This window comes from Camelus dromedarius, chromosome 30, assembly GCF_036321535.1.
Source record: "Camelus dromedarius isolate mCamDro1 chromosome 30, mCamDro1.pat, whole genome shotgun sequence".
Lineage (NCBI taxonomy): Eukaryota > Metazoa > Chordata > Mammalia > Artiodactyla > Camelidae > Camelus > Camelus dromedarius.
Window position 1 is genome coordinate 2,020,860 of NC_087465.1, and position 22,061 is coordinate 2,042,920.

General features: G+C 45.7%; 1 protein-coding gene across 4 annotated transcripts in view; it reads right to left on the reverse strand.

Annotated features, from left to right (window-relative positions):
- Window positions 1-1,798: 1,798 nt before the first annotated feature.
- Window positions 1,799-22,061, reverse strand: part of RB1CC1 (RB1 inducible coiled-coil 1) — an 84,076-nt gene continuing 63,813 nt past the window's right edge. For 3 of the 4 annotated variants that reach the window (XM_064480812.1, XM_064480814.1, XM_064480815.1), the window contains 3 exons: window positions 8,112-8,165; window positions 6,456-6,536; window positions 4,790-4,866 (listed from right to left, as the gene is read on the reverse strand). In XM_064480812.1, the coding sequence (XP_064336882.1) occupies window positions 4,802-4,866; window positions 6,456-6,536; window positions 8,112-8,165 (200 nt within the window). In that variant the 3' untranslated portion in view covers window positions 4,790-4,801. Of the gene's footprint in view, window positions 2,074-4,789; window positions 4,867-6,455; window positions 6,537-8,111; window positions 8,166-22,061 lie in introns of those variants that run through there. The other variant, XM_064480813.1, reaches the window with a different exon arrangement.

Below are 22,061 nucleotides of genomic sequence, written 5' to 3' on the forward strand. Positions count from 1 at the left end.
CTGGGCTGCCCACCACATCCCTCAGGTGCCGGCCGGGAACAGCCAACTCAGCACAGCCTCCGCGCTCCACGTTAACGCTGTCGGCCCCCCCGTCCGGCTGCTCGGACGCCGAGACTACCTCTGGGGCGTGCGCACGCTACTTCACTGAGAAGCGTGCGTATTTCTCCCTGTCCGTCTCGCGATCACTTAGCTCCCCACGCGAGAAAATCCTAAGCCTCTGTACCCACTCCCCTCCCAACCTCTCTCTGTCAAAGTCAACGCAGTGAGAAGGTGAGTGGCAAGTACAGTGGACCCTTGACCAAGGTGGGGGCTTGGGGTGCTGACAGTTAACCTCCATCTCCGAGTTCCCCGCGTCCCCAGATTCAGCCAACCGAGACTGATCATGTGGACGGGCAGTACTCACTAACCCTCTACGTGGCCCCGCACAGGTCAAACCCACGTTGTCCAGGGTCAATTGTAGTAAAATAAACATCATCTCAACTGGAGGTATCTCCAGTCAAGCTCAGAGGGTTTTAAATGTACATATAGCATGGAACACATCTCTGAGGCTTGTTAGCCGTCTACGAGAATGTTTAAAACCTGATTTCACAGGATTCTGTCTGAAATAACTTACGTTGTTGAAACCCCGCTAATCACACGGCTCCTTTAGGCGCCTTAAGTGTTTCAGCCAAATGTGTCTCACTACCGAGTTCTCATTTGCCACCATTCAACGGGCTCTTCACGTTTGTAATAAATAGCACTCCAGCTCTCTAGACAGTTCTGAGTAAAAATTACCTCCTTTTTCCAAATGTTGTAAAAAGTATAAAGCTCTATAAAGGCGAGGGGACTGAAACTATGTTACTCGTCTCACTGTTTCACTGCATGGCGTTCTTGCTGGATTTCACACACCCCCAAGTTTTTCCTTTTAAGTGGAATTATTCGTACATCGTTGCCCAGAGGCCGACACAAATAAAGCTGAAAATTGGAAATGTAGCTCACAATATCCCTGAGGCCAAAGGGGGTTTTCGAGCTTGTTTTTCTGATGAACCAAAGAACAGGTGTGTTCACAGACACAAGCAGACACACACTCCGAGGGGGAGCGACGGAGGTGCGGGTGGGAGAGACGCGTCCGGACTCACGTCTCCACGACGCCAGCTCGAGCGGTGGGGCGAGGCGAGAGGCCGTGGTTGCACCTCCGCTGCGTTGTTGGGCGTCGTCTGCTCTGCCTTCCCTAAAGGGACGGGGTTTCTGTCGTTTCATTGCAGGTTTCTTGTTTTCACGTTGCTGTCCTTAAATGAAACTGATCAGACGTGCCAGACGTGTTGTCATTTTCTAAACAGAGCCCCACGTGTTCTCCTGCACCAAGTTCAGCTGGACTTTTTTATTCAAGGCAGCGGTATACCACATGCTCCAAATTCAAACAGACACAAACCGTCTCAGGATCCTAGCTCTCAGTTCAGAAAATGAATATTTACACATATATACACATGTAGTAATCGTATCTCAACAGTGTAACCTCTGCTACAAATGCCCTTCACCCAAAGGAAAACAGCACAGATTTTTTGCATTTGTTTTAATAAAATTCATATTTCAAATTAACGCAAATAAAGACAACTTCTGAATAAATGAATTAAATACTATTAAATTAGAATTATAAAAGTGGACTTTGTACATGATTATTCAAAAGATCTATTATGAAAAATCATATACAAAAACCATTTCTCTTTGGCACTCTCAGACATAATTTACATAATTAAGTATATTATTCATACATATACAGAATGTTAGCCACATAAGAAAATAATATACATAGCAAAAATAAAGTAGAAGAGCATAATTTTTAATATTCTGTTTGCAACACGTGAATTAAACTTTGTTTTAAAAAATGTCAAATTACTGGGTACACTAAGGAAAGAGCCCGTTCTGGGGTGGAACGCAGCTCATCGGCTCGCAGCTCATCAGCTGGTTCTGAGAAGTGCCTTACTTTGCTCATCTTAATACACCATAACATTAGACGTCTCATCCCTTTTTACATTAAATATGATTCCAGGCACTTTTTTCCATTCAAATTAGATTTACATTCTTAAGAAATATCTGTGGGAGAAAGAAAGAAAAATGGTATTTAGGACTTGGTTTTTAATATAATTATATTTTGTTTTATTTTGCTTGAAGAATCTGTGAACTCTTGTATAGCACGGGGCACTGTATTCCATCTCTTGTGGTGGCTTACATTGGAAAAGAGTATGAAAACGAATATATGTATATTCATGTACGACTGAAGCACTGAGCTGTACACCAGAAATTGACACAACACTGTAAACTGACTACACTTCAATAAAAAAGACACATAAAAAGAAAAAACAAAGAATCTGTGGACTCTTAATTTATAATATAACCCTGAGCATGTAGATTACTGTGTGTGGAGGGGGAGAGGGTTTAATCCATATTTTAGAAAGTTTAAAGGATGACTTTCCAATTAAAGTTTAAAAAATTCTGCATAAACCAAAAAAATGAACTTGACATCACCTACATAACACAAAAATGTTCCTAAAACGTATTAATCTGTAATATTCTAAGACCTTGTTAAGTAATTGGAAACAGATATTATCAGAAATGACTCCTACGTTGTTCACTAAGTCTCCAAAACTCTGCAATTTTAAAGGGACATGTTTATCAGTTCTGTCTTCTATGACTCTTGTCCCAGAAGAATATAAGTTTGCACACAATATTTTAAATTATAATACAGTACTTGTTTTTTGAGAACTTTCCCAGTTATTACGTTGTTTTGGGGACTTTATTTAAACTTACTCATTCACATAAAATATATTAAAACAAAGAGAGAAACGTGGCTTGATTTAGTTCGTTTCAAGAGCCTAATGACTTTTCTTGATTTACTCATGTTTTGCATTATTCAAAAGGTTTGACACAGGGAACTATGTTCAATATCTTGTAGTAACCTACAGCGAAAAAGAATATGAAAACGAATGTGTGTATGTACATGTGTGACTGAAACATGATGCTGGACACCATAAATTGACACCACATTGTAAATTGACTAAACTTCAATAAAAATTTTTTTTTAAGGTTTGAGTTGGACAGGTAGAGAGTAAATGATTCGAGTATCTCGCCACTGAGCATTGAAACAATCCAGCTCATTTTCTTAACCTAAAACAAGGGAAATTTTGTGGTTTCACAACTTTAAGTATGCAGAATTGAGTGCAATTATTATTACTGTCGCATAATTGCTTTTTCAATAAGAGTAAGAAGAGCGACACCCACAACATTCGTCCGAACTGCCTCAGTGACAGTCACAGCAGACCTATCGGACGGGTGAATCCCCAGGCAGCTACTCGGGGTAGATCAAGTCACACTGGCCAGATGGAGACGTTCGCAGATACCTGACCGCAGAGTGTCCATGACTTTGATCTCCACCCTCAAAAGCCGAGGAACCTTGTCTTTAGAGGGACTTGTCCATGGTACTGAAGCACTGACCACACCCTCCCACCCCCCAAATATTGTTGACTGTGTACAACACAGGAAAGTACTACTGATGAGGAAGATCTTTGCAAAGAAATGAATACCTTTCAGTCTTTTATGTAGTTTCTACTTTTGTAAATACACGTTAGAATTTGCATTTGATTTATTTAGGTCACACAAATACTTTTCTGCCCTAGGGCTCCTAGGGTAATTTAGCCAGAATGAAAATTCTGATTAACCATTTCTCTAATTAATTTATTTATTATTTTAGTATTTTTTATATTATTTATTTTTAGACGAGGTACTGGGGACTGAAACCAGGACCTTGTGCATGCTAAGCATGTGCTCTACCACTTGAGCTGTACCCTCCCCTCCAACTGACCACTTCACCCTGGCAAAGTGTACGGCAGAGCATGCAATGATGACATGTTCGTTACGTATTGGATCATTTGCTTTTCCTTCCATTCTGCCAGTATTTCCTCTCTTCTCCTTCCCTACGTTGAGTAAACCAAGATTTTAGGGCTCTATGTCGGCAGCCCTAAGTGAGTAGGCCGTGGGAGCCAGGCCAAAGGTCACAACAACTCGCCTGTGTGTGAGGTAAGAAGCGGGTGTACGCATGTGCTAGTGGTGTAGTGTAAGGTCCTCACGAACAAAGAAATGAACAACGCGCATGTGCGGGCAGAACAGATAAAAGCAGGACAGGTGCACCACGCCGCGCGTGCCGTCTTGTTGTCCTAGAATAAAGTGCTGCTTCGCTCCACGTCGGCTCCTCGTGCAGTTTGTTGCACAGTATGGCCGCTCCTCGCGCATTTTTCTAGTCGGGCAGCTGCCCTCCTCGAATCCCTCTTCAGCCCCCCTCAGCTGACGCCCTACTTTTATTATGTTTACTTTTATTATATCTTTGGGTTTTTTTTTAAAAAGTAGGTCTTTAAATAATTCTGTTTAGCTAATACATATTTACATATGATTTCTGCACAATAACATCAAATGTTGAAACATTTTTTAAAATCACACAGGTAAGGCTGCCAAAAAGGCTGTTTATCTTACTTAATTCAAGTACCGCTGAGTATATTTTTATTAATTCAATAAACCAGTCTGTCTGGAATATTATGCCGTACACCACAAACTGACACATTGTAACTGACTGCACTTCAATAAAAATAAATAAATAGCCTGTGCATTTAGACCAACTTTAACACTAAGTGGAAAATGCACAGATCGAATTCATTAGGTATTGCTAAAACAGCTTCCTGTCTTTTATAAATTGCTCAACATTTCTTAAGAAAGTCAAGCTGTTAAAAGGAAAATGAAAACTTAATAAGTGCATACTCACAGTGCATGTCCTCTACGTCTGTGAGCACAGTGGACTCGCTGCCAATCTTTTTAGCAACCGAGCACATCTTTTATAATCTAGGGAAAACATTTAAAAGAAAGTTACAGACATGGCGACTACAGATGTGGGGGAATCATGTTAATTACCGTCACTAATTCACAATAATGGTAGCTGTCCTTTAATAAGCGTCTAGCATGGCAAGTGCTCCCCTGGATTTTCTCACTGACTCTCCTGATGACACAAGCCCCTGGGTGCTACTGTGATTGTCGCTCCAGAGAGGAAACGGCCTCAGGGGCTGAGAGCCTCCTGCCTGCAAGCAGCCGGGTTCCGAAGCCCAGGCCCCTCCCCCACCCTGTGCTGCCAGTCTCTCTGCCTGGATTCCAGCATGTTCCTCTTCCCTCGTCATCAAACACAAGCAGTTTTTTTTTTTCTTAAAAATCATAACAACTCTGACTCAACATCCCAAGTAAAATGAAATATTCCTCAAGATGGCCAGTTTAGTTAAAAAGATACAAAATATTTAAAATTCATTTTATTTAAAAAGAAAGTTTAGATTTAGAAAGGAATTTAAAAACAGCCAACTGAGTTACCACACTTAATCGTGATTCGGGCAGTTTAAATGGTAGCATTGAAATATTATGTGTGGCCAGAAATAGACTTGAGGACATAGAAAACAAACTGTGGTTGCCGGGGGGTGGGGGGAGGGGGCGGGTAGGGACGGGGAGGAAGGATTAGGGCTGGGAATTAAGATACACATCATGGGGGAGGGTAAAGCTCAAGAGGTAGAGTGTATGCTTAGCGTGCACAAGGTCATAGGTTCAATCCCCAGTACCTCCTCTAAAAATAAATAAACCTAATCACCTCCCCCTCCACTAAAATAAAATAAATGATAAAATAGTAAATATTAACAAAAAAACAGATACACATCACTATACATAAAATAGATAAACAAGGACCTATTATGTAGCACAGGGAACTATTTTCAATGCCTTACAATGAGCTGTAACGGAAAGGAATCTGAAATATACATATGTACGTACGTATACGTATAACCGAATCGCTTTGCGGTACACCTGAAACTAACATTGTAAATCGACTACATTGCAATAAAAAACAAGAATTAAAAATAAATAAATGAGTGTTATGTTTGGAATTGTTACTTGGCTCAGTAACTTAAGTATCCAAAGGAATTCATCAGCCTGTAAATCACACGCTACTATTATTTAGAAAACTCCATCCCAATCCGTCGTATAAATGGTGTGACATGAAACTGTTTTTAAAAATCTTTATAAGGAAATTTTGACTTTTACTTCATGGTCACTCTTTTATTTTTTTTCATTTATATGAGGGAGTACCTTATTTATGCCAAGGAATTTGAAAAGTGACAAACGGTTGAAATCTTGACAAACATTTTGGTCCTGAAGGGGCTCTGGTTATTTTCAGATTTGTCTGAAATAGTCCCAATTAGAATGTGGTTTCATTCCATGCAGTGTCAACAGCGCACACACACCCCTTAAATTTAAGTACCATCAATACTATAAACAGCGTGTCACACAGTGTTTAGTCTGTTACTTCCCTCTCGCAGACAGCTGAAGTTCAAAACCACATGCATTTACTGTTGGATAAAGACTTTTTTAAAAGAACAAAAACGGCCCAAGCTACTCACAAGCTGGCGTCGAGCAGTCCCTGGTGTTGTGGTAGAGGCGGTGGAAATGTTTGCTACATTCAGCTGAAAACGTGACTGGCCCTGTCGGACAGGAAAAGAATGCCTGAGATAAACGTGGGCCTGTTTTCCAAACAGACCTGCCAGCACTTTATGGACGGAGAGGATAAACCAGGTTTACATCCTTCCAGGCCCTAAAAAGAACTTTCCTGCGACCACACCTCCTCACCCAGACTCAGGGAGGCTGTGACGTGTCATCTGTGAAAAATAGTCTGAATTCATTCCACATTTTCAACAGCTCGCATAATGGAATCTTGACTTCAGAAGAACTCTTCAGAAAATTTAGAGGGAAGAGCTCTAGACAGGAAAAAAAAAAACTGTAGAGAGCAAATCAAGTGGATGTGAGAATAAAAAATAAATACCCTTGGTTTCTACTTTCTGTTCTTCAGTGTTTTATTTAATAGGAAGTAATGTTTATATGCAGAGACATTTATTCCATTTTCTACTTATAGTGATTTGTGTATTATTCATGCCAAGGACCATTGTAAAGTAGACTTCCCTCACCTAACCCCACAAATCCAGACAGTCCCCACCAAATGCATCCTTATATCTGGAACCTGCTTTTTGAGGGAGAGCCCACAGCCACTAACAGAGGGCTGGAAACGCTCAACATCGGGGAACTGCTTGAAACTTGATGCTGTGCATGAGAAACTGACACAACATTGTAATCTGACTACACTCCAATTTAAAAGAAAAAAAAAAAAGAACTCACGGGGGAAAAAATAAATTAAAAAAAACAACGGAAATTCCTTCCACTTCCCCGTGACTCAGAGGGGTCTCCACCCCGTCCTTCTGAGGTTAATCAACAAGATGGCCCTTGGCTTTGGTCAAGTGGGCAAACGGCATCTTTCCCAGCTTATCAGCCTCATGTGTCAAACAGTGAAAGGTGGTGGGATGGTTAGGCACAGACTAAAAGTGGGGGTGCCCAGTTCAGAATAATTTAGTGCTTCACTAGAGCGTGGGGCACAGGACAACTGTGACGATTCACAAAGTTGATGAGAAGAACAAAAGAGCATCGTGGGAGAGTGAGCCACCTGTGCTTAAGGGGTGGCATCTGGAAGTCGGCTCCGTCCTGCTCAAAGCCCTTCCATTGCACCACTGGCTGGGGAGCACAGTCTGCATTCCTTAGTGTAGCCCGGAGGGCTGGTCACAACATGACCTCACCCACTTTGCAGCCATCCTCTGCCCAGTGGCCACACACACCCTTCCCTCAACTGGCTGCACGGCACAGCCACACCATCCACTGTCCTGCCCCAAACCACACCATGTGCTCAAAGGCTTCCTTCTCACCAGGATGCTGCTCTCATCTGGGAAAACCACGTATCACCTCTTACAGCCCAACTCATGTATTGTGTCCACTACAGCCTTTCTTGGCAAAACTGTTCACTTCTGGCGCACCCCTTAAACTCTGCTTACGCTTCTACCACTTCTCAAGAGCTGGTTTAAGCCACAGTGGATACAAGGCAACAGCACGTGTCCACCTCCCTGACTGGACTGTGAGCCTCTCCATCCCGTCACCTTCATATCCCCAATGCCACATGCAGTAATTTGCACACAATCTTTTTATTTAGTTGAATCACTGATAAAGTTTATGCTTACCTGTGAAATGCTTTATGAATTTGTCTTTTAAGTTCAAATCTCTTGGGAATATTTCTGTAAAGAAAAGAAGAACTTTAGAATTTCCTGCATGCATTTCCTTCATTAAAAATATCCTTACAAGACACTAATTCAAAAGGGTACCTGCACCCCCATGCTCACTGCAGCATTGTTAACAAAACAACCTAGGGGTCTGTTCATTGCTCATCGATGGATCAATGGATGTGGTATATGTCTACAATGGAATATTACTCGGTCCTTAAAAAAGAATGAAATCTTGCCACTTGGACAACATGGATGGACCATAGAGGGAATCATGTTAAGTGAAGTAAGCCAGACAGGGAAAGACAAATACCGTATGATTTCACATATATATGGAATCTGAAAAACAAGACGAATGGACAAGCACAACTAAGCTTATGAGCTTAGTTATGATACAGAGAACAGAATGGTGGTTGCCAGAGGGGAGGAGGGTTAGGGAGTAGGTGAAATGGGCGAGGAAGGTCAAGGGGTACCAGTTTTCAGTTCTAAAATAAGTCAGTCAGGGGGATGTGACGTACAGCTCAGGGAATACGGTCAGTGACACTGCAGAGCATACATGAAGGTTGCCAAGAGGGTAAATCCAAAAAGGTAACTCTGTGTGGTGGCAGGTGGGAACAGAATAACTAGACTTATTGTGAAGATCAGTTTGCAATGTATATAAACAGTGAATCATTCTGCTATATACTTCTGAAGCCAATGTCATGTTATGTGTCAATCTGACCTCAATACAAAATTCTAATATTCTTAAAAATAGACTGTAATGACAAGCACTAAACACGTAAGTCGTGGCTGTTTATGCAGCTGATTCTGACTCTGCATCTCCAGCCCTGCCCACCCCCCGAGGCTCCAGATCTCCCACAGAGGTAACTGCTCACTTGCTGTCTTCAGGGTACCCCAGAGACGTCTCAGAAGAGCATGGCTAGTACTTAATTTTGTATCTTCCACTTCCAAAAACTATCTGAGACCCACGCACTTCTGTCCCTCTCACTAACGCAAGGCTGTCCGAGCCGTCGGGCTTTGGGACCGCACTCGGGCAGCGACCTCCTAGCCGGTCTCTTTCCTGTAACCCGCTCTCCCCGGAGCAGCCAGAGCAAGGAAACTGAAGTCCTTCGGGTCATGATGCGTTCCCACTTACAGGGCTTTGCACTTAAAAGGAAATAAAAAATTCAGATAGCTCTCAGGCGTCACTGTGTGCTCACTGGAAATACAGCATACAGAAAACACAATTTATAAAAGAAAACAATGGGAGCATGTGCGACTCTTCCAGGAAAAAAGAAAACTGAAACCTGGTTAATAAAGTCATGAACCTCCATGTTGTGTGATGGCAGTTACACATCTAAACTCACACCGTCCTTATTGTAGACTGACCCCGGGCACGTCCAACATCACACAAGCACAACGGGGGCCGCCGGTCAGTCTGAATCACCACCCGGACTCCCGTGACCACACTTGAGACAAGGCAGGAGGAACACCCGGCAATTCCTGCAGCCCGTGGCGCCCCGGTGGCGGGTGAGGGTGTGAACGCCCTCCCCGGGTCCGCGGCTCTCCGGCCCGGACAGCCACTTCTATTACAGCGGTCACATCCTGACTAGCATGAGGGTGAGCTGCTGGCTTCTTGAGAAAAGGGACAATGTCCTGCTCATCTGTTATCACTCAGCGTGTACGACCGAGCTTGGCAGATGGGGCGCCTGGCCCGTGTTCAAGGAACTGAAAACCGAAAGGGTTTTTATCTGTGAAACAGAAACAACGCCTCACTTGGGCCTGACGGAGGCCACCAAGAAAACCAGGCTTTTAATACACTTGAGTTTTCATCTCAAAGTGCCAGCATTCTATAGAAACAGAGCGACGCAGAGCAGACCAATTTAACCAAGAGAAGTGACTGTTAAGGTGACACCTGCACTGAAAAGCAAGAGCTCTCTAGGTAAGAAGAGATGGGAAGACCCCAGAGCAAAGAACGAAGCAGTGGGGGGTGCCAAGATGGCAGAGGAGGATGGCGCTCAGCTCCCTCCCCCCACGAACACACCAAGAGAGACACCTACAGACCCACGCATTCTCTCAGAGCACCTGCTGGACTTTGGCAGAATGTCTCTTACTTCAAAAGACAAGATTCCTCACAAAATGTGGTAGGAGAAAAAAAACAAGAAGAAGAAAAAAAGAGAAAGAAGAGCTAGCTTTGAAGGGGAGGGCTGCGACGTGCCCAGGGATTTGGAATGGGGGAGACAGGTGCGGTGGGGACACTCCCCATCCTTGCCAAACTTTGTCCTTGATTCTAGGGTGAGGAGAAGTCTGGGAGTTTTGGGCAAGGGGAGGACACAGCCAAGTCTCATTTTTAAAGATCACTATGCCTGGTGTGTAGGGGCAAGAATTGATTTGGAGACAAGCTACAGGTTTAGAGAAGTTGCTGTGTCCATTGGACATGCTGGCCCGCAGAGGGGTCAGCAAACTACCCTCAGAAGTCATCCAGCCTGACGCCTGTTTCTGTAAGCAAAGTTTTATTGGAACACAGCCACGCTCATGGTTCATGTGCGGTCCACCCCCGCTCGTGTGCTACCGTTGCAGAGGTGAGTCATTGTTGCAGAATTCATACCACCGATCAAGCCCAAAATACTCTGAAAATGTTTCAAACAGAAAAAGTTTGCCAGTGCCTCCTCCGTGGCACCCCATTTGTATTAAAACAAGCTAAAGTGACGACTGCCTGCAGAGAGGCACCAGGGAGTGGGACTCGGGGGGTGGGAGGGCAGAGGGACCTGTCAGTGTGTACTCTTTTTACTGACTTTAACATTTTTTTAACTTAAATCCGTATTAACTTTTCACTAAGCAACTGGTTGATTGAAAATGAGTCTATATTTAGGGCTTAGATGCCCCTGTAATAGCTTTTTTTAACGGCGGTGCTGGGGACTGAACCCAGGACCTCGTGCGTGCTACGCACGCGCGCCACCCCAAGCTGTACCCACCAATCTTAGTACTTGTTTTATACCGTCTGGCAGCAGCGCAAAATGTTTTCAGGAAAGGTTGTGTTCCTCCTTGTAATCTTCCACAACAATTTTAAATTAACTCTTTCTAAATACGTTGTTTCCTAGATGAGGCAAAGGAATTCTTTACATCGCAAGGATTTTCCGATATGCTCCTTTCACTTTTTTAAATTTCAGCTTTATGGAGGTATAGTTGACAAACTTATTTCAAAACACCTTACCCTGAGCCTTACTGAAATGTTTATTTACTTCCTGATTATCAAACGTTAAAAGCTTTACCAAAATAATTTAAAACATTTTATTGGACGCTAAAATAGAATAAGCACTCACAGGAAAGATTTGTGCTAAAACTGGAATGTAAGTGGGATAAGAAGATTGGATAGATAAAGGTCACAAACGGAAATACAACTGAACCAAAATTTAACTTGTCAAGTCCAGGGGCGTGAAGGATGTGACAGCGTCACCGCATCCCTGCCAGTGGTCACCGTCCCCACCCAGCTCCGCCCTGAAAGCCCTTCGCTCCCCGGTCACCCCGGGAAGCTCGGCCCGGCCCCGGACGCCAGGTCCTGGAGCTCAGCCGCCCACCTCAGCTTCCAGGACGGTCCCCACCACCTGCCTTCCCGCCGCCCCTCCCCCCCCTTAGGTCTGCCTGTGGGCCAGTCTCCCCCGCTCCGTGCCCAGAATGCGCCCTCAGAGCGCAGACACCTGGCTGCCTGCTCCCCGGGTGCCTGCGCCTCCGCGTGGTGACTGTCATGTAATGGGTCCCGGATGAAAGCGTGTGGAGTGCGCATGTGTGTATATTTATATCATAAATAAGATGAGGCAGAAGAGGGGTGAAAGGAGGCCAGGCTGCCCCGGGCTAAGACCTCTCGGCTAGCGGGGTACAGGCGGGGTGGCCCCCGGAGGGGCGCCTCCGCTCCCGGCCTAGGCGGGTACCTCCACCTCGCTCTACTTTCGCTCAGGCTCCAAATGGCGCCTTTCTGAGCAACTTCTCTCCTCCTTCCCTGCTTCCTCCCACCCTTCTTGCCCTGGGAGCCCTGCGCCCCTGCCCCTCCTCTGAGCTGGCTGCCCCGGCCTTCTCCCGTTTCCTCCTCATTCACCGCCCGGTTCTCCACCTTGGGGTATCTCTGCACACCCCACACGCTCCAGTAGTGGCTACTTTTTCTCCCTCTTCACCCACCCCATGACTCCTTGGGCATCTAAGTAGCCAGGAACCTGAGCGCCCAGAGCTGATCTGCCAGCCGCCGGCAGCGTTGTGGGCCTTCGGAGCTAACCAACCCAGTAGCCCCCCAACCATCCCCTGCGCCAGCTCCAGGGGTGCGGAAAGGAGCGTTCCGGCGCCTGACGCCAGTGATTCTACTTAACTCCCCAAACTCGGGAAGACCCGGAACGTGGCGCTGGCAGGTGCTAACCTGTCCCCTGCGCCTCGGCCCCTGGGATTGAATCTTAGGTCCTCCGGCTCTGTGCCAGCCACTTACAAGGCTCCCACACCGGGAAGGGGCGCGTCAAGCTGGTCCTCTGCGGGACGGGTTCCTTGTTACTGAGGTCTCAGCCGCGAGACATGAATAAACTGACCACTTGCGCTGAGCGCCGGCTGTCGGCAGCGCCCGCCCGCTCACGGCGCACGAGCCAGGCTGCCCCGAGCGATCGCCCCTCCCGGCCGCACGAGTCCTCCCCGGCCCAGGCTCGGCGCAAAGGGGCGCGGGCGCCGGGCCGCCTACCTGCGCTCCGGGAGGCCACGGGGAGGGACAGCCAGGCCTTCGGCTCCTCGCCCGCGACGCGCGCGCCCCTGCGGCCCCCGGGCCTCCCCTGGGTGCGGTGCGGGCACAGAACGAGAGCCAGCAGGAACAGCTTCGCCAATCGCATGGGCGCGCCGGGAGCGGCCGTGGGTCAGGAGGGTCCCAGCGGAGGGTCCGCGCCCCGAGGGCGGAGGGCAGGCGACACTGCGCGCCTCGGGGAGGGACGCCGGGCCGGGACGTGGGGCAAGGACACAGGCGGGGACGCGGGGCTGCCCCGGAGGCCTGGGCGAGTCCCAGGGCGCGGATGCTCACAGTTCACGCGGCCTCCCAGACGGTCCCGAGACTCGACCCTGTGGGTGTCCGGCTTCCCACTCCGGGCCGGCTCTGTCTGCCGCCCACCCACCCCACGAGGGTCGAGAGAACCGGCAACTCCTCGGTCTGGACCGAGGGGAGCAGTGTGGGAGCGGCGCGCGGCGGCGGAGCCCCGGCTTGCAGGCGGGAAGGTGCGGGTCCACGCCACCCCGAGCCCGCGCCCCGCCCCGCGCCCCGCCCCCTCCCGGGATGGGGGTACCCACCGCTGCCCCCAGCGCCCGCCGCAGACCCCGGTCCCCGCCTCCCGCAGGCTCCAGCCCCCACCTAACCGCGCGCCCAAGGCTGCAGCCCAGCGGGGCTCTTTTCCTTGAGATAACTCCCCTCCGAGCTTTCTGTCGATGCCCACGATCGAAAATGAGATTAAGCCCACTTGTTCTTATTAAAATTAAAACGAGTATCTCTAATCAAATGATGCCCTGTAAATTACTGCGACTTCAGTCATTCCGTGAGCCCTCTTTATTGCTTTATATTAAGTATATTGAGGACTAATTATCTCTCAGTTGCAAAGTGCCGAACAGGCAGAAGGAAGGAGGAAGGAAAAAATCACGCTGGGCGTCATCCAGTGTTAAACTGCCCGACAAAGAGACCTTGTCAGACACAACCCAGAAAAGCAGTCCCAGGTCATGACTGGAGACAAAAACCTGGGAGAACTTCCAAGGCAGAGCGAGTCGTGGAGTTTAGGGAACCAATCCCCTTTCTATGGGAATCAAAACTTTCAAGCTCATTTTTCTCTGAAACTAGGTGTATTAACATTTCATCCTGACCTTTTTTTGTTTCTTTTTAACTACGACCTCTTACACAGCTCCTAAAATAATTTCTTTCACAGCTTTTTTCTGCCCATATGAATGTAATTTTGCACACACACATAACTCCAGGCTGCAAGATTGTTACACAATGTTTTACTCTCTGATTGGACCTAAACTTCATTCAATACACAAATAGTTCGAATTTTGAGTAACACGGAACATGTTCTGGAAACACGACAGAAGAATCATATATGCTTATACCTACGCCTTTGAGTAACATGAAGAATTCACAAAAGTTTTCACAAAATTACTTATTTTGATGCCTGAACAACGCAACTTGGTCAGCTAAAGTCTGCAAGCCGTCTCCTTTCCCCGGGACACTCCAGGAACACCTAACAGCATCAAGCACCCCTGCTCCCCAGCACCAACAAGGGTGCCCCCGTGCGTCCCGAGTTCCCTGGTCCCCTCCCAGTAAGGAGAGACCCGGAGTCAAGTACTCTCCCCAAGGCTCTAGCGGAGATGAGACGTCTTGCTCTACCAGGCACAACGCGGCAGGTGGCTGACACTTCAGCTGGGTATCAGAGATCTAAGTTTTAAAGGTCATAAGTTCATGCGGTTGTTTCTATTTTAATGTTAACTTTACTAAACCCCTTCCTTTAAATTAGTTGTTAAAGATGTCTTTAATTTTGGCTTTTTAAACTACTAGCTCACAGAGTTTCCACTGTGCAGTTCCTGTAACAAACTGGTCTTATGACCACATGCAATTTCCATGAACACATTTCAGAAAATCTGACAACTAACAAGCTTTGGAGTTAATGAGTTACATCACGGACAGTTAAAGTCTCTCTGGTAAAACAATGGAAACACAAAACCCTTATCTCCACACTGCATGTCAGGAAAATGAGGCAAAGAATCCACAGCCTATGATAAATGGGACAGCTGATCTCTTTTAAAATCACAGGCTGAACAGAGGTAATTTTTTGTTCAGTGTGCTGAGTAGTAAATATTCCATATTTCTTACAATCTTGGGGGAAAAGCAATTTGCAATACAGTGTAGCATCTAAATAGAGAAAAGATGTTTACATCTAGGGAGACTGGAAAGTTGCTTTCTCTGTGTGCAAGACTCCTCGTCCACACGTCCTTTTTAATCAAGGCAAGAAGAGAGTTACATGGTGTCTTTGCACTACGTCTTCTCCTTGATGCCTTACGCTTGCTGAGTCCACCCTGCTCCGGGTACCTGCAAACACACGGGCAGTGCTGTCTGAACACATGGTGGTCTTTAAAGATAGTACTAAATTATGTCTGAATGAGAAGAAGCTTAATTTGTGTACTTCCTCTCACACACGTTAAGTCTGAGCTAACTTTATGTCACATTTATGATTCTGAATCAGCTAAGTGACATATTTAAATGAAATGGGAGGAAAAACGATACCATTTATAATTCTCTAGCAAGTGCACCACAGTGCATTCTGTTCATACTCTTGAACTGAGATACTCAGCTACAAACATAAAGAAACACATTGTGATGTTCTTAGGTCAATGTTTGAATCATTACAAACTTTTAAAACATTTGTGTCATGTGCTGAGTGCCCATAAACCATCCAAGTGATTGGGCATAAGTCAAAAATGTAAAAGACTGGAATTTGAAAGTATTTCATAAACTTTTACATGTAAACTGTTATACAGAGCAAAATGAATTATAAGACACCACTCTGATCTTGAAGGAGAAACAAGATAGTATGTGTTAGACTGTGTTTAAAATAACAAAAATTAATCATAGTTCGTGGTACCAGCCATTTACTAATGCTTTATCGAGTAGCTGCTGTTAACTCAAGAAAATAGAGCACAGGAAACAGTCTGAGGTGGCAGGTCCTAAATCAGTCTACCCGGATTCAAACCCCAGCTCTACCACGGCATAGCTGTGTGCCCGGGGGGTATCTAGCTCTCTCAGAGCCTCCACCTCCTCTCTGTAAAACAGAACAATAACCCCCCCCACCCACCCCCCACTTTAGGTAACTGCCATGTCTAGGTTAGACTTCATTTTAGTCTCCTTTAAAGTAAAAACAAAGGTAGAAATTCTGGGACTGCCAGAGACCAGATGCCACTTAACTCTCCAGTTTAGCACAAACCATTTTAGTCCCCGCTAGTGATATGAATAATGTTTCATTTCTTTGGATGAACCCAGATCTTCTACCTTTAAGGAGGTGGCCACAATGGGCTTTTGCCTGCAAGTGGCGTCTGCTTTAAAGAAGGGAGCTGTGCTTCTGCCCCTCAAAGCATCTCGCATACATCTTGGAAAAGGACAGCTGGCTGAAAGCATGGGACAACTAACTCTCAGATCTGTTGGTTAGTAATGCCACAGGAGCCTGAAGCGGAAAGCTCTCTTGGGTACATTGGACCTGAGGACCCCCTTTCAGACCACATCTAAAGCTTCCTTCTGTGTGTGTCCTTTTCAGATGGGCCACCTGCCATCACCCTTTCACCTAGCGGCAAGCTAGATTAGTCCCATCAAGTTCTCCTTCTGGGTCATGCTCCCTGACTTCAGGCTATACTGCAAAGCTACAGTAATCAAAACAGTATGGTACTGGGCAAAAATAGACACACAGATCGAGTCCAGAATTAAATCCATGTACTTATGGTCAATTAATTTATGACAAAGGAGGCAAGAATATACAAAGGAGAAAAGACAGTCTCTTCAGCAAGTGGTGCTGGGAAGACTGGGCGGCTGCCTGTAAAAGACTGAAATCGGAACATTCTCTAACAGTACAGCAAAAATAAACTCAAAATGGATTAAAGACCTAAATGTAAGACCAGATACTATAAAACTCCTAGAGGAAAACATACGCAGAACACCCTTGGACATATATCGTAGCAATATGTTTTTTGAACCAGCTCTTGGAGTAATGGAAATAAAAGCAAAAATAAACAAATGGGATCTAATTAAATTTAAAAGCTTTTGCACAGCTAAGGATACTATCAACAAAACAAAAAGACAACCTACAGAATGGGAGAAAATATTTGCAAATGATGTGACAGACAAGGGACTCATTTCCAAAATATACAAACAGCTCACACAGCTTTATATATTAAAAAAAAAAAACAAACAAACAAACAAAAAAAAACAAGCAATCCAGTAAAAAATGGGCAGAAAACCTAAATAGATATTTCTCCAAAGAAGACATCCAGATGGCCAATAAGCACATGAAAAGATGTTCAACATCACTAATTGTTAGAGGAATGCAAATCAAAACTACAGTGAGGTATCCCCTCACACCAGTAAGAATGGCCGTCATTAAAAAGTCCACAAACGATAAATGCTGGAGAGGGTGTGGAGGAAAGGGAGCCCTCGCGCACTGTTAGTGGGAATGCAAACTGGTGCAGCCACTTTGGAGGACAGTATGGAGGTTCCTTAAAAAACTGAAAATAGACTTACCATATGATCCAGCAATCCCACTCCTGGGCTTATATCTGGAGGAAAATATAATTCAAAAAGACACCTGCACCCCTATGTTCACAGCAGCATTATTTACAATAGCCAAGACATGGAAACAACCCAAATGTCCATCAACAGCTGACTGGATAAAGAAGATGTGGTATATTTATACAATAGAATAATACTCAGTCATAAAAAAGAAAAGTAATGCCATTTGCAGCAACATGGATGGACTGGAGATTGTTCAAATGAAGTAAGCCAGAAAGAGAAAGAAAAATATCATATGATATCACTTATATGTGGAATCTTAAAAAAAAAGGACACAAATGAACTTTTCTACAAAACAGAAACAGACTCACAGACATAGAGAACAAACATAGTTACCAGAGGGTAAGGGGGTGGGAAGGGATAAACTGGGGAGAAATGGAAATGTTAGCTATCTTGATTGTGGTGGTGGTTTCATGGATGTGTGCATCTGTCAAAATTCATCACATTGTACACCTGAAATACGTGTGGTTTACTATACAGGGACCAAACCACAATAAAGGCATTAAAAAAAAGTCTCAGTCTGGGACCTCACATGGCACTTAAACAGATTAGCAGGTAACCATTTTGCTTATTTTCTCCCTTAACACATATCTTAAACTTTTCCAGCCTAGAAACAGGGCATTTCTTCCCCACCACCCGCATCAGTCCTCTGAACAGAACTCGGTAACTTTGCTGGGCTGGGATGAGTCAATGAGGGAGAGAGAAATCAACAACGTCCTCGCTGGTGTATTATAAAACGTCACTCCTTCAGTGCCGGACAACCTTAGAATGGGCAGCTTATTCACCAGCAGGTGGCAGTGGTTACTTAATTTCTGGACAGATTATTTTAACAGAAAGGCAGTAAATTGTCAGAAGTGCCTGATTTCACTATTATATATAAAACAGATTTTAAAAAACAAATTTCTTCTGTATAGCACAGGGAACTATATTCAATATCTTGTAGTAGCCTGTAATGAAAAAGAATCTGAAAACAAACATATGCATGTATATGTATGACTGAAACATACTGTACACCAGAAATTGATACATTATAACTGACTGTACTTCCATACACACCCAAAAAATCCCTGATTTCATTTCCCATTTCCGTGTTGTGCTTTCTGCCAGCCTCCAAAGCCCTCCCCATCTCTCTCAGCTCTGTCTGCCGCTGCCCTGAGTTACCGCTGTCTGAACGGTTGGAGTTGTGGGAGCCTTCTTAACCGGACATCCCAGTCTCAGCCCTTCCCAGACACCTCCACCCAGTGGAATATTATTCAACAACAAAAAAGACATGATCTATCAAGCCCGCCAAAGACATGATGACGCTCGAATGCATATTGCTAAGTGAAAGAAGCCAGTATGAAAGACTGCAACCTATATGACCCCAAATACAGGACATTCTGGAAAACCACAGTGACAGAGAAATCATGGGATGCCAATGGTTCCAGGAAAAGCGGGGAGGACTGAATGGGTGAAACACAAGGGATTTTTAAGGTAGTGCATACAGGATTTTAAATAATTATTTAGAAGGTTGTGGGATCCCAGGATGGTACACCAAATGGAACAAGCAACCTGTATTACAAAAGTATAAAACAACACCTAGTGAGAACATTTAGTATCTACTCGCTCAGCCGCTTTCAAGTGTAGAATGCAGTGTTGTCAGCTAGAGTCTCCGTGCTCTGCATCAGACCCCCAGATCTACCCATCTTGTAACTGGAAGTTCGTCTCTTCTGACCAGTGTCTCCCATTGCCCTCACCCACTCTGGCGATCTCCAGTCTATTCTCTACTTCTCTGAGGTCAGCGTTTTAGACTCCACAACAAGTGACACCATGCAATGTTTGTCTTTCTGTCTTACTAATTTCATTTGGCAAAATGCCCTCGAAGTCCATCCACGTTGTCACAAGTGGCAGAATTTGCCTCTTCCTCATAGCGGAATAATTTTCCATTGTGTGTGTGTGTGTGTGTGCGTGTGCACACACCCCCCGCACTGCCTTTCTCCGCTCTTGCACAAGGGGACACTCAGGTTGTTTCCTGGCCATCCGAGGGCTCTGGGCGTCCTGAGACTTGCGGTATCAGGAACCATCGTAGGAAAGGTGACAAAACGCCCAGAGTTTCTGACGTTGTTAGAAATCCATGGGTTTAAGTAGACTCGATAGCAGTTGTATGGATGCTCGTGTAACTTTGACTTCAGTCCTAAAGGAGGACCTGAAGCAGTAAGTCAGGGACGAGAGTCGAATTGAAGTTTTGGTTTAAAAAAAAAGAAAAGAAAAGAGAAAACAGCAAAGGTTTAGAAGCAGCTTCTCCACTCCCTGGCGTGTGAATTTGGGCGAATGACCAACAAGCCCTGGGGCTCAGCTTCCGTCAGGATGCAGGGCGCGGTTTTGGTTCCCACTGCAATAGCTCACGTGGATCCCCTGTCATTATGAGCCACAAACAAATTAATTGGTTGTCATCCTTAGCACCGAAGGGAACTCACTCTCATCACTTGAGCCCTCTGAAGAAAGTATCACCGTCCACTCAGATTGTTAAAATGCCTAAAAACCGTGAGAATTAAGGGGGAAGTGGCTTTTTCTGCCTCAGACTTACTGACTCAGTTTACTTGCTGTTTCTAGCTCTATTTTATCTATTAAAAAAAGAGATTGCTCATTTATTTAAAAAATTGAAAAGTATAATTTGAGGTATATAGATAGAAATATTATCTATTGCTTCCAATAAGCCATCCCCATGGCTTATTTCTTATGAATGGACGACGTGCCACAAGCTAAGTTAATGAATATTTTCTGGGTGAGGTCAATGGCTGGGCTGAGAATGTGGTCACAGGGAGAACCTCCAGCCCTTCAGCACGGCTGGGCTGCTTAAGCCTCCTATAAAGTTTGTTTAAATTTCCATCTTCCATCTTTTTTTAAATATAAAACCAATCCAAACCCTTTAAGGAAAAAAGCTCCCTTATTTATCTGCTAGTCTCCTTGTAAGTCTCTTGAGGGCGATTAATATGATTACTTAAACCCAACTGCCCGCAGGGGGTTTCTGACAGTTTTATGAGGGAATTAGTGACTGTCTGTTTTACGGCCGGTCTTCTCCCTCCCAGCTGCTCGGCATCGCTCTGGGGCGCCTGCAGGCCGGCCCTGCGCTCGGGGCCCGTGTGGGAGCCGAGCTGCGTTTCCCCCACCGTTGACGCCATCCTCTGAGTGCGCCTCGTTCACAGGGAAGTCCCAAGGTCACACCACGGGCATCTCACCTGAGAAGACGGTCCTCTGCGCTCTCCCTCTCACCCGCGGTTCTCTCTGGGAAGATGACAAATTTATGCAGTGATTAAAGCAATGCTTCTGCCCTGGTAGCCGTATTCCTGCTAAATAGCTTTGCCCCCTTCTACGGCATCGAACAGGTGCTCCTGCACCTGCCGCTGCTGCCCGGAAACTCAGCGTGGAGAGCCCTGTGTTCATTCGAGATGTGTGTTCCTCCCATCTGCTCAGACACCACGTTTTCGTTTGAGGTGTCCGTTCCTCCGACCTGCTCAGACAGCAGCTTACAGTAAAGATTTACACTTTTTCAACTCTGACCTGCCCCCTCCTTTCTCTAGATTTATGGAGCAGGCATTCTGTTTCTCATTCTGTTCAGTTCTGTGTCTATGTATCAATTGCCTTCCTTTAAAAAGGCACCAGGACTGCCCTCTCTCTGAAGATGCAGACACCTGAGCAGGGGCTCGGAAGCACATCTGGGAAGGTGGTAGGAACGACACCCCCGCCCCCCGACTCCTAGGACCTGCTGAGCCCGAAGCTCTGGGTGGGGCCACGACCTGACCTCCTGGCCTAAGAACCTTGGTGGTTCAGGGTCAGCCTGGGTCCCAGCAGCAGCACCTGGGTCCTCAGGTCCCCCGCCAACTTGGAGAATTTGAAGAGAGTTCAATAAGTGGACTTTTTACAAAGATATGGACAGAGCGATAGGAAACTACAAGTGTGCTACGAACAGGGTTGGTGCCAGCACCCCCACCCCCAGGGAGCACAGGGGACAGGAAGGGCTGAGCGCTAAGGCAGCCTGGCAGCAACCTCAGTCAGGTCAGGTACCCCGGTGCTCCTCTCCCTCCCACGACCTCTGTGTGGCGCCCCCATTGGCCAAATCCCACCAGAAGCCTGAGGACAGAGAGGTGGGAGATAGTTCAGGGAGGTGGCCGGGCAGAGACCTGGGTGGGAAGGAGTAGGGGACAGTCAGCAAGGATGAGAGAAGAGGGCCAGCCTGATTTGCTAGGAAGGCAGGGTCCAAATTGTCTAAATTTGAAAGTTTTCATTACGGAAGATGGATCAGAATTGTTCTATATGCCTTTAAGAAGACCAGTGAGTTGCAGTGATGGAATATTTTAAGAATCAGAGGTTATAGGGAGCGGGGGAACATATAGCTCAGTGGTAGAGCGCAAGCTTAGCATGCACAAGGTCCTGGGTTCAATCCCCAGTACCTCCTCTAAACATAAATAAATAAATCTAATTACCTCCTCCCTGCCAAAACAAACAAAACCAAAACAAAACAAAAAAAGGAATCAGAGATTATACAAAGATGAAATGAACTGTGCTGGGTGGTAGTGAGTTTCTCCATCTCTGGAGTAATTCAAACATCAGTTGGGTACCCC